Raw genomic sequence first — 18323 nt, forward strand, 5'->3', positions numbered from 1 at the left:
ATGGCCTGGAGAATGGACCCACATGAAACCATGGATTGGGGTTAGAAAAGAGGGTCCCCTTTGTAATATTAGTAAGACAGCAACAGAACATTGTACTGTCATCAAATTGGAATCCAGCCATAAATAATTGATGCTCATTCCATGCACTTACCATTTCACCTATTAGTTGAAACAATGAGTGCCATATGTTAAAGTACATGCATGTTGGCAGAGAAATTTGGGTTTATTACCCTTACGGTTTTTATCGTTCGTGTCTTTAATTTTGATAAAAAAAAATAAATAATAAGTGAAGACTTTATTTTATTGTGCAAAATAAGAAATTGAACCCTAATACAAATCTCAATTTATTATGATCTAACCACTTAATCCGTGTTTTGTCAGCTAAATAAAGAATATAAATTATTAAATTAAATAATAATAAATAGAACTAAGTAATCATGGACACTCCAAGTATATCTTTTTGGGGATAAAATAATTATTTTTTAAAATATTTTTACAAAATTACTTGATGATCAGTAAAAGCTAAAAAGTGTCTTAAAAAATATAAACTAAAGTCATAAAGGAAAGGAGAAGCAGAAAATGATATTATTTTCATATCACCCAAAATTATTCTTGTAAAATTATTATTTTAAGAATAATTAAAAAGTTTTAAATTAATTTTTGAAATATTTCCTTAAAAAATGCTTTAAATGGGGGTGGGTGAGCAATACCATATGCCATGCAATGCAGGAGGCATGTGAGGCAGATGACTTTTGGGAGCATTGGTAATAGTACCATTGCCCACACACAAAGCCTTTAGACACAAAAGGGAGGGTTGAGGGAATAATACTCAGTAAAAGGCATTTACTAACCAAAAGATCACCCAATAAATCCTTTAAACCTAATCATTCACCCACACCCCATTTATCCACACTTTCTTCTTTTCTTTTTCATTTCTTTTCTCTAATCCAATGAACCAGATTTTGTCCTAATCCTAAGTAACTCATTCAATCCCTTATTTTTTTTTGTTTATAGGGTTGCTTAAATCATTATAAATAACTCATAATGAGGGATGATGTATGTAACACTGGAATTAAAAATAATTAATTATTTAATGTGATGTCTTACACACACACCTACCCTCCATTACACAACTCTAATCCATGGAATTTATTCTCTAATATCTAACTTATAAGTCCTATGGTTTGTAAATGAAAATTTTGAATTTTAGATGTCAAATTAAAACATAAAAGAAACAAAACAATTAAATTAGGAAAAGGGCAAAAGGCCAAAACTAAAGGGTCAATTCTCTATCTCTCTGTCTCCCTCCTCCTTCCTTCTCTCTCACACCCAAACAGCCAACAGCCATTGCTTCAGCTCAAAGTCTGTGATCCACTGATACCACCCACTGTGACCCCATTACACTCATTACAGTGCAGAGAGAGAGAGAGGCCCAGTACAGATATATGGGTGGGGAGGCACATAAGGAGATGCAAGTGGAGAGAAGAAGGAGCACTGGGTCTTCCAGAAATGGCGTAGTTGCAGGCTCCGTTTGGGAGAGCAGAATGAAGAGCGACGAAGTGAAAGGAGGCATCAAAGTGTTCAATGCTGAAGAAATCCCAGAAGAAAATGGGAGTGGCGCTAGGCAAAAACCAAAACCCAGCCCTGTTGGGAAGAGGAAGACCTGGAAATCTGAGAATTCTGATGGGTTAGAGAGAAGCCCAATTCAGATTGCCAGGAAGAGATCTGAACAGAGCAAGACTTTGGGTGAACAATTAAAGGAGCTGAGTACATCTGCCGACGGGATCAAGAGAAGCCCGGTTCAGGCCAAGAAGACGAGATCTGAAGTGGGAAAGGAGCTTAGTGTGTCGGTTGATAAAATTGAGAGAAACGCAATTCAGATTAGGAAGGCAAAGTCTGAATCCCAGAAGTTTGTTGGTGAATCTGGTGATGGCGATGGGATTGAGAGGAGTGGAGTTCAATTAAGGAAGGTGAAGTCAGAGTCCCACAAGCATTTGCCTGAATCAGCCCCCATTCCGTTGGTCAAATCAAAATCAGTCTCCAATAAGGTTTTGGATAACCCAGGGAAGAATCTGGATGAATCGGGTGATGGAACTGAGACGAATTCAGATGAATTGAAGGAAGCTGTTGAGGAAATTGAGAAGAACCCAGTGGGAATTGAGAAGAGCGAATCTGATGAAACTTGCAAGGAGGTTGGCGTGTGTGAAGAAAAGTCCATTTCCAATGGTTTGAAAGATCCAGAGGAAGAAGCAGATTGGGAGGAAGAATTGGAGGGAGAGGTGGATGAGGAGATTGAGAATGAGAATGAGACAGAGAAGAACAGCATTGATGTTAAGGAAGTCAGTTTACCAGAACAAAAGTCCAAGCAGGTTGTGGAGGAAGAGAAAAAGTTGGATCAAGTCCCAGAAAAGCCATTACCCATTTCACCCATCTCGAAGAAACTGGCAACTCCTCTAGTGAACCACTCCAGAACTCCTCCAATTCCCACAAAAACTAAATCAAGTAAGTACACTGCTCAATATTATCTCATTATTATTGTTATTATATTTTCATTTAATATTATCTTTAGCAAAAAATGTAAAAGCTGTGTTTATATAAATATGACTCTCATAGAACTGGAGCCTTGTACACTGGGATGCCTTTTTATGGCATTTTGGGCTTTCCTTGTATTTCCTTTGTTAATTTTTTCAATTCTGGCTCCTTTTTGCAGTTCCCGTCTCAAATGGATTCCAGAGGGCTCCTGAAACTGATACCGGAATCCGGAGGATTCCTGAAACCCATAGCAAATTGCAGAGTTTAGGTTGGTTTTTTGGGTATTTCTTTTGGCAACTAAATTTTGTACGATTCTCTATCTTACAAAGCATTTATCTTAAGCTGTTTCTTTACTCTGCGGCAGTTGATTTGGTTATGTGGAAGGAGGTCTCAAAATCAGCATTTGTCTTTGGAATAGGAACATTCCTCATAATCTCATCCTCTTATACCAAAGATCTTAATATCAGGTCGAAAACACTACACATCTAAGCCAGTATTCAGATTGTAGTTGTACATCTTACTTATCATCCTCCAAACCAGGGCACAGAACTAAACTTAATCTTTAATTACTGTGGCAGCTTGATTTCTGTGGTTTCCTATATGGGTCTAGTCTATCTTGCTGCAATCTTCCTGTTCAGATCCATTATTTACAAGTAAGAGTTGCTCTTACGTTTCTCAAAGCAAATTGCACGGAACTGGTGTTAATTTAAGACTTGCTGTGAGAGGATTTTTCCAATATTTTTTTTCTGTTTATTTTTGAAACAGGGGAATTATAGATGTAAATGATACATGCCAAAGGTATATTGTTGGGGAAGAAGAAGCAATCTGGTTACTGAAAATGGTTCTCCCCTTCTTGAATGAATTTCTTCTAAAACTTAAAGCTCTTTTCTCTGGAGATCCTGCCACCACGATGAAGGTGAATTTCCTCTTTTGTTTTCTTGGTGTTGTATATAGTTTTTTTTTTTACTTCAATTTTTTTACGTTAGCGTGGAACTGGAAATTACTAAACTTCGAGAACATCTCTGACAATGTCAGTTGGCTGTGCTGCTATTTGTTCTGGCAAGGTGTGGGAACTCCATAACTATTTGGAAGATGGCCAAATTGGGTGAGCTTGATTCTTTTTAAACTAAAAAATTATTAACTTTTTAAAATAAAATTATCTTCATAGCAATCCTTTCTATATATGCATCTTCTTTTGTATTTATTCATAGATCCGTGGATAATAGCTTTTTCGGAAGAAGCAAAAGCATGTCTTATCTTGAAGAAACAAGATGATTTTATTTTGTTTCTCCTTTTCTTTCTGAATTGGGACTGTTGCCAATTTGCCACAGCAATTATAACTGTTGCTAAGGCAATCTGCAACTACCAGAAACACTTCCAAAGGTCGTACTTACCCTGCCAACAGCCATATGGCCCTGGCAAATACCTCTGTCTTTGCAGTTTATTTTTCTTGTGAAATTTCTCACCCATTTTCGCTGCAACCAGCTGTACATGACCAACTCTTTAATTTTTCTGAACATTCTTTCCCTCAATTGTCTTTCTTCCTCCCCTGACTTCAAGTTGTGATTATTGCTTACAGGCTTTTTTGGGGTCTTCATTATACCAAAAATCTGCTCATCCTATTCCACACAGTTAACTGCCTATGGTAAAGTCCACATTTACCTTGAATTCTATGCAATTTTACTGGTTTGGCAATTGCATTTCACCAGCATTGATAAATGAGAAATGGTTGTGTACTCCTGGGGTGGATGGACCACAGTGCACCTCAGGTCATCACAAGCATTAGATGCCGGACACAAGCACTGTGGTGGGGTCCATTTCGTTCACCTATGTCATTGATAGCATAACGGCTCCTTTGCATGTGAATGAAGTAGATTTGATTGGCCCTACACAAGACTAAAATACCCTTATGCATTGGATCCTTTCTTTTGTCATTTGTTTATGTACATTAGGTAAAAAATCTACCAATCACCAAATTATTTGTTCGTTTTAGTGTTGTAAAATTTTTGTTGCCGTGAGAATCACTTTAATCCTTGAGGTAATTATTTCGTATTTCTTCAAGGTAGAAAAATGGATTCGTTTATCGTAAAAAAAATTTAACTTTCTTTTATTAATCAAACATCATTAAAGTGCCATCTCTAATGGGGCCATATCCATATGAAGTGTCATTTTCTTTCTATCTACCATGGTCTCAACTCCTTGAAATTGCTTGACTTAATGTTCAGTTGTTGGTCTTTATATCACTTAGGTGACCTTCTTTAGTCAAGTAGGTAATCTAATAGGCAAAAACAAATCATCAATTGCAGTTAATGATGGTGACTACCAAATTTAACAGTTCCTTTTCTTGATGATAATCATAAGGGAATTAGTTAGGTTTTGCTTTCTTGCATCATTTATAACTACTTTTGATCTAATTGCATTTATTTAGTGGGAGGGAACCTGAGATTAAGGTGGGTGATGTGACGGTAAGAAAACCATTAATTGCTGTTAATGATAATGACTTCAACAAATTGGGCCTTAACACCTCATGATCTATTTTTCTTTTAATTCAAATCAGATGGGAAGGTTGTTTTCTAGATCATCTACCTTCCTCTTTTCATTTAATTTTCTTTCCCTCAACAAAACTAAAGAGTTAGAAATCATCAACTTTTGTTTTCTGTATATAATTTATTTAAAAATAGAGTTTCTCTCTGCTTCTAATTGTATTTGGCTTTAACTTTCAATTTCAATTATCTATCTATCTATCTATATATATACATATATAGTCCTGATTTGACTAAGTTGGAAATCCATGAAGGTAAATTTTGGGTAAGAAGGTTTCAAGATGCTTGGGAGTCTTGTTCGCACAAGAAAGCTGTGGCCTTAGGCTTATTTACCCTTGTATGGAACCTCTCCTCAGTGGTTGCTCGCATATGGGCAGGTAGTGGTTTTTGTATTACATGAATATTTCCACAAAATACTAATCATATCTAAATGCCTCTTTTTGGAAAATGATACTTCTTTGGAATGTTTATCCAAAAGAAAAACACCAAATTAAATGATATGATAATTACATCTTTATAACCATCTACCATTTGACGAATCTTTTTGTTTCCTATTTGAACAAATACATTCTCAAGTAGACTCCCCAATAATACAACTTAAATAGATAGTCTTACCCTTTCTTTACGAAGAGACTGATTTTGCAATTCGAACCCATAACCTTTCAATCACATAAGGCCAACTTTACCGTTCACATGCAGCTGCTTTAGGTATTTGAATGTACCACAAAAATTCTTTCAGAAAATAACCTGGGCTCTTGGAATGCTATACATTTCCTTCAAAGGTAAAAGAAATGATACAGCACTTAAAAAGAGAGTGACAAAAACAAATTGGGTGGTCATGGTGATAAAGTTGAAACCCTAGATTATTAATGGCAATGACTCTTTGGGTATGCTAACATGCATTGCTGATCCATGCCCCTTGCAGTGTTCATGCTGTTTGTGGCCTTCAGATATTATCATCAATCAGTGATGATCATAAATGATGATGATGCTGTGGAGGAAGAACCCAAGTGCGAGACTTCATGGCAAGGCCAGAGTGCAGGGCGCAGGAGATGGAACAGACCACCAACACTGGAAACCAACAAGGAAAAGAAGAGATTTTGAGAGTAAACAGGATGCCACTTATATTATGTCACAATATTAATCTTAGATATATCATATGTAATATATATATATATATACATCATATTATTTGTAATAAATTAGCCCACCAAAAATTTATTCTCTTTTTTTATTTTTATGTCGTGTTTGTTAACCAATATATAAATTAAAAAAAGTGAAATATGAAAACATTTTAGATAAAAGTATTTTTCATTGTATTTGTTAAATTTATATAGTGATTCTTGAAAAAAAATCATTTGATTTTTTATCTAGATTTTTTCAGATAAATTTATCTCTTTCCTCTAGATAAATTTATATTGGTTCTTATAGATAAAAAAAAAATGACACATGTACCTTTAGTGTATTTTAAAAAATTTAACAAATAGTTTAATAAAAATTTTAAAATATTTTTTATCTTTATCTTAATCATTATATAACTTGATCCGTAAAATATTTTAATTTTAATATAATTTTATTTTATTTATTTTAATAAATACTATCTTAGTATACAAATTTTGAACCAGTGAAAAAGGTAGAATGAGAATAGATGTCAACTAACAATTATTTGATTTGATCTCTCATTTTCTATGTGTCTCAAGTCTAGGTTAGAATGGACTTTTTTTGCTTATTATTCTCATCAATTTAGTTCAACAAATAAGATTAAAAATCTACTTAATTTACATCGTGGAAAATTTTGAGTGACCCAAGTCAGTCATCTTTATTGTTTTGGATCTAAATATAATTCATTCACAAGGTCAAATTAAATCAACATAACCCAATTGGTGTTCCATGAGAAAAAATACCAAAAAATAAATTCATAAATGGATCAATTCAGCCTAATCGAGACGACCCACCGACAAAAGGCTGTAGGTGTCAATTGCAGCTGGTGGCAGCAATAGCCACAATGTTGAATGGTTGTGGAAGGCGACGCTAGACGACAACTGTGGAAGACAATGCTGAATGGCTACAAAAGGCGATGTTGAATGGCTATGGAAGGTGACGTCGAACTGCTGAGGAAGGCGACGCCAAACGGCTGCAGAAGGCAACAGTTGCGAACGACAACAGTTGTAGACGAAGGTGACGCAAGAAGAAGATGGTTGCGGGCCATGAGATACAAGACAACCTCGGGCTAGGAATTGCAAGACTGCCACGGTCCGCAAGTAACATGACAATTGCGAGATGCAAGGCACGATACAACCACAACAGATTAGGGAGCCACATTACATAGGGCCCTTATTTCACCCCAATCTCTTCTATGCCATCATTTAAATGCAATCCAATGATCTACTTGGGACTAGAAGTCGAGAAATGCTCTGTCTCAAGTTTCATTCATCTTTAACAGCTTGACCTTAAGAGCTCATTCCCAAAAGTCCACAAAGGTAATTGGCTATGGTCAACTAAACCTATATCCCACATAATGGACATGTTCAACACCAATAGTAGGCAGAGGAACAAGTATGAATTCTTTACTCCAATCTCAATCTGCATGCTCAGTATGATTACAAAATCCTTGTTACTCCCTGATTTAAGCCTAGCCCTCCCTACGTTGACACTAGGGAGCTGGCGACAAGAAGGAATTTATTCGAGATGATTGACTCTTATACAACGATTCATCCATAAAATCGAAGTATGGCTCTACTTAACACCATCCTCTCATTTTAGCACCACCTATGGGGTTGTCAAATCCAAAAAGGGCACATATAGATCATAAATTACAAAGAGCTCACCGAATCAAAGGCATGCCATAACACAGTTTATTTTTTCAATCTATGAGAAAAAAACCCCAAAAAAATTAATTCATTGAGGCTACAAATGTCGACTACAGCAAGTGGAAATAAAAGTTGCAAGCAACACCGAATGACAACATTAAATGGTTGCAAAAGGCGATACTAAATGGTTGAGAAAGGTGATGCCAAATGGCTGTAGAAGGCGATGCTGAATGGTAGTGAAAGGCAATGCCAAACGACTACGAATGGCAACGCCAAATGGCCGTGAAAGGCGATGCCAAACAGCTACAAAATATGATGTTGGATGGTTGCAGAAGGTGACTGTTGTGGGCAAATGCGATGCAAGAAGAAGATGCTCGGGCTAGGAAGTATGAGACAATCGCAGGCTGTGAGGAGCGCGACTACAACAGGATAGGAGGCATGCTACATTTGCGGGCCACGAGGTGTGAGACGTGCCACAACCGTGAGGTGTGCAACTGCTACATCGAAGCCAAAAAGAGTAGACAATCATTTATAAGAAATCCTTTCAATAAAATAATAGATAATCATTCACAATAAATTTCATTCGCAAAAAGGGTATGATATACATCATTTATAAAAGATAGATATTATCCATAACAATCATAGTTCTAGACAGACTAGGAATAATTAAAATAAACATTATTTACCATAATTTTAATCTTGAGATACTTTGAATTACTCTATATATATTCTTCTATAAATAAATAGATATTCATTTTAGAAAATGTACGTGGCTGATATCGGTGGAAATCTTGCTCTACAACTTTTATCATTTTCAGTGTTTGACTTAAGTATTTGAATGTTTGCACGGGAATCTTCTCACACTCTCTGACTATTTTCTTCCTTACAGATTCAAGTAGCTTGACAATGATGTTTCTTTGCATCTAAATTCATTTTCGTATATTGGTTACAACACCAATCAAAATCAAATTTGATTTGATTTGTGCAATCTCAAATATGAAGTTCAGGTAAAAAAAAATTAATACAATATTTTTAATTATATTATTAAAAATATATCTTTTAAATAAAAAAAATTATAACGAGGGCCACGAGGGTCCGCCTGAAAAATGGGCGGTGTTCACCCTCGTCATATGACCCATTTTGCAGTCTTAATCTTAGTATTCCATTTTATTTGTATAATATTAAAATTAATCTTCAAAATAAGTTTATGTATTAATGAAATTATTATACACAATGAAGTACTCAATATAATGCACCATATTTTAAAAGATTTAATCTATTAATAAAACTATTCTAAAATTAAAAATATTGTACAATAAATATATCTTACTCAAATATAAAATAAATTTATATTTTACAATAATTAACATCATCTTTATATTTATTTGTTGTAATAAGACATAAATTAATTAAATTATTGGAGGAGTGTTAAAAGAAAATAGATAATAGGGTAGAGTTGAAAAATGGGCGGGCTGGGCCGGGTCAGGCCAGCCTGCCTCCCGCTTGGCCTACTCATTTTGTGGGCGGGGTCGAGTAATGGGAAATGGGGGCCAGCACAATCCTATGACTCTTAATAAACGGGTTAAGGTAGGCCGAGCCGAACTTTTTTGGTGAGCCACCTATTTTGATAGACTATTTTATTTTGGTCACCACCCCCATTCTTGGTGGGCTGGGCTAGACCGCAAACCACAAAATACTGATCCGACATGACCCGTTTGCTACAATATTGAGTCAGGCCGATTGGGTGGGCCCAAGGTTGCTAGGCCCATTTGCTAACTCTATAATAGGGGAAGAACATAGTGTAGGCTGTAGATGACCCAAATGACTTGAAATTTAGGGACAAAGTTATCCTTTAAATTGCATGCATGGTGGTGCTAATTCGACTAGGCTTGTAAGGGCAAATATGAAATTACAATCAGAGCACGATCTCCTAAGGATAAATCCAAGGAAAATTCTATTCGCAATCACGATTTTACTCTCTGCAGCTAATTTTCAATATACTTAAAATAGTCTCAATAAAAAATTCAATTTTACCCTTCATCTTCAATACTCAACCACCCACGTTAAGCAACCACTTTACATCGTATTTTCTTCCACCGGCAAACTCTATAATTTTCTCTTACTCATTGTCCGTCGCAATTACTTATTATTTCATACCCACCATCGAAAATTGAAAATCTATTTTCTCCTCAAGGTCACTTATTCCTCTTGTTTCACACTCATTATTACTCAGTCATTTTCTCTCATAATATTAGTGAGTTGAAGTTAGTTATGAATTACTACACTCAAATGTTTACGACGAATTAGGGAGAGTTTGACGAAGAAGATAATAACTACTCAAAAAAATAACATCACACAAGTAAATCTAAATCTTATATGTATTAGTGTGTGTTTCTAAGGGTTTGGGAAGTTGGAAACTCCATGGAATCTTTAATTTTTCGAATTAGTGTGTAAATAAATATTGTATGTATTAGTGGATTTTTCGAATTCCAGAATTCAAGAAACGCATGTATTTCCGAATTCCAGAGTTCAGGAAGCTGGGTTTTTAGATTTTTAATTGTTATTTTATTTTATTCATTTTTTTCTTATATCTCAAAAAAATTGATTTTGCAATTCACCAATCATTTGATATTATTTAACAGCTCACTACTAATGAGGTATAATAGATTTTTAATAAATTTTTTAAAATTATTATTTTAGTTAGAGAAAAAATATATCTAAATGTTTTTTTTTATTAGCTTTTTGATACTAGAGAAACACTGATTGGATGGATTAAGAAAGTTGGAAGATAAAATGGAATTGTTATTGTAATAAATAGTTCAGAATCTGTGAGTATTAGAAAAAAAAATCTATAATTCGTCTTGCTTGTGAGAGTGGGAAGTATAAAAAGAATAAATAAGAAAAATAAAATACAAATACACATATTCAAAAAAAGGTCATTATTCATTTGAATTACTTGCCACTGCAAACTAATAAATTTGTCCATCTGACAATTATAAACATGACATACAATATAGATTTAATAATTTTTTATCAATAAATATAAATATTAACTATAAAGTTATCATTTACTTATAAATTATATGAACTTACATCTTAACTCAATAAGATCTCACGAACATATCTAATTAAAAGTTCAAGAATAACTTATTAAATAAATATTAGACTCTCGATTACTTTTAATCTTAATATTATTATTATTAGTATTATTATTATTATCATAATATATATATGTATATTATATATATATATATTGTAGCATTACATTAACTTAATTGCAAATTAAAACAGTGGAGGGTTCGTGCTGTGTAATATATCATATTATATAATATATAAAATGAAATTAAAATATATAATATATTATATTATATAATATATAAAAGGAAATTGAGAGCTTTCGAACTCTAGAGTTCGGAGGTAGCAATCTTAATAATAATAATAATATTATTATTATCATCATAATATACATATATATTATATACATATTATAGCATTATATTAACTTAACTGCAAATTAAAATAGTGGAGGGTCCGTGCAAATTGAAATGTGTAATATATTATATTATATAATATATAAAATAAAAATTGAGAGCCTCTGAACTCCAAATTTCGGAGGCTCCTAGCATCTCCGAACCCTGGGTTCGAAAGCATGGGCTGCCTCCAAACTCTAAAGTTCAAAAGCGGCCCAAGTCTCCGAAATCCAGGTTTCGAAGGCGTTGGGCGCCTTCAAACCCTAGAGTTCGGAGGCGATACTGCCTCCGGTTCAATGGCGGTGACAGATCTGAACCCAGGGTTTGGAGGCCCCGCCACGGCTATCGCCTTCGAACCTAGGTGGCCACCACCTTCGCCCATCGAACCTTTTCCCTTCTAGTCTTCAAGTTCAAATATGTAAAAATTACCTGTGTTATCACCAAGCGCATAGTTGAGAGACGCAGTTGTAGGGAAGGCAACGGTGACACAAGTGGAGGTTGCAGAGAAGCAACAAATGCTATAGAGAAGGGGACGGTGGTGAGTGACCGTAGAGAAAGAGACGACGTGATGTATGAGATATATGAGAGTAATTTTAGAATATAAATAGTTGTAACAAGTAATAATATTTGGTGTGAAGAGGAATTGTTAAATTTATTTTAATTATGGGTTCCAAGAATAAAAAGCTGACTGCTGATCGAATTTTCTAAATCCAATTTCTCAAACGAACCCACGCGGTCGAGTGCTACTTGCGTGTATTTTCAAATTAGAATTTAGAATCTCTTCTGTGGAAGTGGATTACTACTTCCCTGTTTCGTTCCCAATCCCAGGTACGATCTCCATGTCCGTCTAGCCCTCTCTCTGTTATTCGGAATTCTCCGTACGTTTTTTGCCTTCTCGATACATCGTTGGCATGTTATTTCGTGAATAGTGTGTCGGCATTGTCGTGGTCCTCGTGGAGCCGCTAGGGCTTTTTATGGTTTTGTTTTTGTTTTCGTTGGGAGGGAGATTAGGGTTCAAAACCCGTTTCAGGAAGAAGATCGATTGGGGTTTAACAGCTGCAGCAGCGCTTGAGGCTCCTTGGGTTTCGAAAAGAGGTTCAGGTCGATACATCCGAGGACACTTCGCGCGGCTATGTTGTCTTTAATCACTCGGTTCTTTCATGGGGGTGTATAGAAGAGCGTTGTATAATGGAGTTTTCTGGGAAAGTGGTTATTTCTGAGGTACTTGGAACTCTTTTGAGTAGAATTATGTCTTAACCCTTGATCATCGAAACCATGCGGTATGGATTTGTTCAAAATCATTCATAGCCGGGAGTTTGTTGACATGTTAGATGCATTTAAAAAACTCTTGTTTTGAAATCTTATGCGTTAATTTTTTATTAATTAGACTTATATTTCTTTTCCCATAATATCTGCACTCATTCTTTGGCAGGCTTCCCCTTGTGTGCATATGAGATTGATATTTCCTTTCATTGCATGGATGATATTTCAGATGAGCCTGGTGACTGATTCTCCTGTACATTCATCAAGCAGCGACGACTTTGCTGCGATTCTTGATGCAGAACTAGGATCTACTTCTGACACGTCACCCGACCGAGAGGATGAGGATGGAGATGAGGAGTATGATTCTGAAGTTGAGAGGTAGCAATTGTCTTGAATTTTTTACACATTGCATTTTTGGGACCTTTGAATTTTATGTTTGATATTTAAACCACAAATATATAAATGTATATTTTATATTTCTATGGGCCAAGTATTTTGTGGTTCTAAATTTCTAATCGTGGACTGATGGTCTTGGTCTTAGCCATAAGTCTCATATATCACGAGCTGGCTTACTGAAGTAGTGTTTTGCTGAGGTTTCAAGTACTGTTAGTATTGGCAGCAACTACTTTTTGGGTGTATCAGATATCTATTATATCGGAAACAAGAGCTGAGACCCACGCATTGTTTCTCCTTTGTGTAATACACTGAAGTCTTGTCTTTACCTTCCTTGGAAAATCAAATATATTAGGGGTTTAAAATGGTTTGTTATTAGTTTTTCTGATATGCAGAGAGATCCAATATAAGTTTAGACTTCTATGCAATTATAGGTCACTTTCATTTGGTTGATGAGGGTCTATTAGGAATAGATTAGGTAAAAATTCTGCCCTTAATTGAAAGGCCTGGCCTGGAATAGAGTAGATGTTAATGTCCATGATATACATCAATTCAACTACATAAATAGAGAAAAATTCAACAAGTAAAATTTACTCTGATTAGAAGATTTCTATTGAAATCTAGATTTTGAATACAAAAGTCTTATTGGTCTTTCAAGAGTAGATTAGGTAAATTCAACCCTTAATCAAAAAGCCTGGCCTGACACTGGGTAAAGTTAAGTGTCCATGATATACATCAATTCAACTAAATGAATAAATAATTGAACAAGTAAAATATATCCCAGAATAACAACAACAATCACAAACTTTAATCCTACTTGGTAGGATTCTCTATATGAATTTTAGGCTTTGAACCATCTCTAGTCGCATATTCTGTAAGGCCATTATATTTAACTAAATGAACCAGCTTGCATGAGCCCTAATTGAGCTGAGCTTCGAACCATTCACGAATGACTTGTTGGAGTAGTTTAAATATCAAGTTGCTATTGTACTGTGTTCTTTATATATATGTCTTCTTTTATATCTTTGGTTAGCGATTATTGTTGCCTTCTGTTTTGTAATGAGCTGTCTATTTAAAGCAGCTCATCCTCGGAATAATACATTGAGCGCATTATTCATTTCTGAAAAGTGTTCATTCTTCTTCTTCTCTGCTTCAGTTCGTGTTATGTTCATTTTCACACCATAGGCTTTACATTTCATTTCATGGTATCAGAGCCATTGCGCTAACTTGATGACCTCCTACCGAACTCTTGATTCTTCCTTGTCTCCTTCTCCTTGTTCTTCCTCCTCTTTATCAACCGTGTCTCAGTCGGATTTTTTAGCGGTTGCTAAGGCATTCAATTTCATTCTGATTAAACTCAATTTTGGCTGTTAGAAGGTTGTCTCGATAAATCCAAAATATAGGTTGTAAGAATGCATCGAAATTAGAGGGTTTAAATAGGCGGGTCTCTACTTGTAATATTAGTTATTAGTGGAAGGGTAAAACCAGTAATATCCAGTTATTTAATGGCCTAGGAATTGCCGCCCTAAATATTCTATAAATGGAGAAGGAGGGCTAGGCATTAGGCGCATAAATCAGTTGGTTCTTGAGAAAGCTTTGAGAGAGGAAAGGATGTGTTTTAGAATAGCTTTTGTAATCTTGAGAGAAGGCTTGTAATCGAGGGGTGCAATTGATGTACTGCTGTGTTCATTTTTTCTGAATCAAAGAAGGCTGCTCTCAGGGGTTCTTAAGGCTGGATGTAGTGCCAATTAAATTGACATGAACCAGGATAAATCTTGGCGTTTGTGTGGTTTGCTTTCTGTTTCTTGTTCTTATTTTCATTCTGTTTTGATTGCTTAAGTTTTCTGTTTCAATTCCTATCAACACCGAGAGGGTTTGTGAGTGTTGAGAGAGGCTTATATCATCTAAGGGTAATTCCACATAGTCCTAAGTTAGCAAATTGGTATCGGAGCCTATCCCTAGGTTCAAGATTAGTCCAAGAATCTCCATGATTTTCATCTGTTTAAATATCTATTATAGAACAGTGTCATAAATGGCTGCAACAGGAATGATATTGAGAAGTTTGATGGCCAGAATGATTTCGGCCTTTGGAGGATGAAAATGAGGGCATTACTAGGGAATCTAGGACTAGAAGAGGCTTTAGATGAGGAAAAAACACTGCCTGGAACCTCCACTGAAAAACAGAAAAAGGAAAAATCAAAAGAAAGGAAAGAAATTGACAAGAAAGCTTTTAACACCTTGATTTTATGTTTAGGGGACAGGGTCTTGAAGGAAGTGGCCAAAATGACCACGGCATCAGACCTTTGGAAAAGATTGGAGACCCTTTACTTGACTCATAGTTCTGAAAGGCGCGAGGCGCAAAAGGTCCTGGAGCCTGAGGCGCGAGGCACACGAGGCGAGGCGCGCCTTTGCGAAGCGAGGCGCACCTTTTAGGAAAAAAACTCAAAATCTTGTAAAATCATAAACAACTATCAAATTATCAATAATAACACATTCATATCATTCATGATTCATTATCTTCAAATTCTATAAACTAACAACATCAAAGTTAATTCATTCATCAAGCAAATTCTAAACTAGAAACATCATCAAAGTTCAAACTTAAAGTCTTAAACTTTACCAAGTACCAATTATAATGCAAAGTTCTAAACAAACACATAAACATTACAAGTCCACAATCAATATAAAAAAGTTTTTTAATCAATCATCATCAAGGAGATCATCAACATCAAGGTCAATATCTTCATCATCCCCTTCAATCACCCCTTCATCTTCTTCTTCATCTCTCAATTCTTCTCCCTCTTCCAAGTCTTCATCATCTTCGGTCCCTGCCTCACTTACCTCCTCTTCAATCTCTTGAGTTACTCGCCGCTTTGAAGTCGAAGCCGAAGTTGATCCCAATTGTGATCGAGTTTGTTTAGTTCTAAATTGATAACTAGGCTCTCCAACTCCTGCAGCCGCAGCAACATTACTCCATGTCAACCCATCCCCAATGTCATCTGGAAAAACAGTTTCATCATCTTTATCATTCTCCTCATCAAGTTTTCCAGTCAACCATTCATTGCTTTCATCAATGTCAGTCAATATGATAGGGTCAATGGTATCACGCATTTGATATCGACGCCTCAATGCTCTATTGTATTTCACAAACACCAAGTCGTTTAAACGAAGTTGATCAAGCCTGTTTCTCCGTTTAGTATGAAGCTGCAACAATTTATGCAAAAACATACTAAGAATAAGTTACATGAAATAAACCAACTACTAATAAAAATTGTAAGTGTATATGTACAATGCACTTACATTTTCAAACACACTCCAATTACGTTCACACCCAGATGAACTACAAGTCAAGCTAAGAATTTTAATTGCAAATTTTTGCAACGTGGGTGTTGACATTCCATATGAAGCCCACCATTCAGCTGTCCAATAAAATTCATGGGTTAGTTATTATCTATTATCTAGAATGATTATATATATAATGTAATATATATATATGTACCTGGTGATTTCTCAGCTCTCTTTCTAATAGCCATATAGTTTCCAAAGAACCCATCTGCATTGTTATACATCGAAAGCTCAGCATCAATTTGGTCTTGAACCTTTATATCTGGATTTAACTTTCTAATGCATTCATATAAGCCATTCATGATCTCTGGATCTATATGTTCAGCCTTGTAGAAATATTCTGGGTTCAAGTACCAACCAGCTGCGTGCAAGGGGCGATGAAGCTGAACATCCCATCGATTATCAATAATCTGAAAAATGGGTGCATACTTCTTTTCATCCCCATTAAAAGAGTTAGCAATCGCTTCTTTGGCCCTATCCATGGCCTCATATATGTATCCCATAGCAGGCTTCTTCTCACCATCCACTAAGCGCAATACACGCACCAATGGACCAGCCACCTTTAAAGCAAATACAACATTGTTCCAAAATGAAGGCATCAAAATCACTTCTACAACCTTTTTAGCCCCCGCTTCTTTTACCCACTTGCTTGTCATCCACTCCTCGGAGGTAAACATCCTTCTAAGGTTGCTTTTCAGACTATGCATCCTGGCCAAAGTGATAAAGGCAGTTGCAAACCGTGTTTTTGCAGGCCTCAACAACTCTTTCTTGTCAGTAAACCTTCTAAGCATGTTTACTAGACTCGAACGAGTATAGATATAGCTATTCACCATAACAGCTCTCTCAAATGTCTTCTTCATATTAGGCAACTTGAAAATATCTTCCAACATTAAATCCAAACAATGCGCTGCACATGGTGTCCAAAACAACGTAGGATATTTTGCCTCCAAAAATCTTCCTGTTATTATTTAGAGTGAAATTAACAAGATATTAGTAAATAATAAATATCTAATGAATATTCAAATTGTTCTATTTATAAACATAATACAAATTACAAAAATAAATTTCATACCTGCTAAAACATTGTTTGAAGCACTATCGGTGACCACTTGCACCACATTTCTTACTCCAATCTTTTCCACACATTTACTTAATAATTGAAACATCTTTTCCCCAGTCTTTGAATAGCTAGAACCATCAACAGACTCCAAGAACATACTTCCTTTAGGAGAATTGACTAAAAAGTTAATCAATGTCCTTTCCCTCTTGTCTTTCCAGCCATCTGACAAAATGGAACATCCATATTTGGCCCATGCCTCTTCATGATCTTTCATCATTTCACAAGTGGCTTCCACCTCTTGTTTGAGAAGAGGAACCCTGACTTCATGGTAACTAGGCGGCTTCACACCCGGACCATACTGACCAACTGCTTCTATAAATACTTTAAAACTGTCATATGTCACTGCATTGAATGGAATGCCTGCATCATACATCCATCGTGCAAAGCTTCTACAAACTCGAGCTCTTAACTCTTTTTTTGCAAAATCATGCTCACCCAACCTTGTTTGCTTTCCTTTGCCCTTGCTTTTCAACACATTAACTTCTGGGTCTTTAAAAAAAACATCAAGTGGACCTTTTTGTGTTGGCCCTTTAACACTACCAATACTACTAGTACCGCTTCCACTTCCGGTAGATACATTGGGTCTTTTTCTACTTTGAGGCAGCGGCTCATCATCATCATCATCATACCCTTCACCAAATTGAATATCATCATCTAAAGATGCTATATTTAGCTCATCCCTGTTATTTTTCTTCTTTTGCATGTACTCTCCAATCTCTTCTTTTACTGATGGAGGACATTTTGGACAAGCTTTAGTATTCCTAAAACCGCCCACAAGATGTTGTTTCGCCCGAAATATACCACCTTTTGTTACTTTACGACAAAATTTACATGTGGTGGTATTTCT

General features: G+C 35.6%; 3 protein-coding genes across 3 annotated transcripts in view; 2 read left to right on the top strand and 1 right to left on the bottom strand.

Annotated features, from left to right (window-relative positions):
* The first annotated feature begins 1273 nt into the window (after positions 1-1273).
* On the top strand, positions 1274-6314 carry LOC127806825 (reticulon-like protein B21). Its single transcript, XM_052344357.1, has 9 exons — positions 1274-2502; positions 2711-2800; positions 2897-2999; positions 3111-3185; positions 3298-3448; positions 3568-3637; positions 4112-4177; positions 5330-5452; positions 6001-6314. Exons 1-9 carry the CDS (start codon positions 1446-1448, stop codon positions 6177-6179), a joined length of 1914 nt encoding a protein of 637 aa, XP_052200317.1. The 5' UTR covers positions 1274-1445; the 3' UTR covers positions 6180-6314.
* Positions 6315-12189: 5875 nt separating this feature from the next.
* Positions 12190-18323, top strand: part of LOC127806250 (RNA polymerase II C-terminal domain phosphatase-like 4) — a 29285-nt gene continuing 23151 nt past the window's right edge. The window contains exons 1-2 of the mRNA XM_052343428.1: positions 12190-12576; positions 12788-12996. Coding sequence (XP_052199388.1) covers positions 12544-12576; positions 12788-12996 — 242 coding nt within the window. The 5' untranslated portion in view covers positions 12190-12543. The remainder of the gene's footprint in view (positions 12577-12787; positions 12997-18323) is intronic.
* LOC127806251 (uncharacterized) lies at positions 14797-17147 on the bottom strand. Its single transcript, XM_052343431.1, has 3 exons — positions 16511-17147; positions 16312-16430; positions 14797-16215 (listed from the first exon to the last, which is right to left on the bottom strand). The coding sequence occupies exons 1-3, from the start codon at positions 17145-17147 to the stop codon at positions 15712-15714; spliced, it is 1260 nt and encodes a 419-aa protein (XP_052199391.1). The 3' UTR covers positions 14797-15711.

Source organism: Diospyros lotus, chromosome 7, assembly GCF_014633365.1.
Source record: "Diospyros lotus cultivar Yz01 chromosome 7, ASM1463336v1, whole genome shotgun sequence".
NCBI classification, from domain to species: domain Eukaryota; kingdom Viridiplantae; phylum Streptophyta; class Magnoliopsida; order Ericales; family Ebenaceae; genus Diospyros; species Diospyros lotus.

Coding starts and splice junctions, on each gene's coding strand:
- LOC127806825 (XM_052344357.1), top strand. CDS start 1,446: ATGGGTGGGGAGGCACATAAGGAGATGCAAGTGGAGAGAAGAAGGAGC. Junction 2,503..2,710: donor TCCCACAAAAACTAAATCAA/GTAAGTACACTG, acceptor TCCTTTTTGCAG/TTCCCGTCTCAAATGGATTC. Junction 5,453..6,000: donor GGTTGCTCGCATATGGGCAG/GTAGTGGTTTTT, acceptor TGCCCCTTGCAG/TGTTCATGCTGTTTGTGGCC.
- LOC127806251 (XM_052343431.1), bottom strand. CDS start 17,147: ATGCTTAGAAGGTTTACTGACAAGAAAGAGTTGTTGAGGCCTGCAAAA. Junction 16,431..16,510: donor GAGAGCTGAGAAATCACCAG/GTACATATATAT, acceptor TTTATTGGACAG/CTGAATGGTGGGCTTCATAT. Junction 16,216..16,311: donor ATTGGAGTGTGTTTGAAAAT/GTAAGTGCATTG, acceptor AAATTGTTGCAG/CTTCATACTAAACGGAGAAA.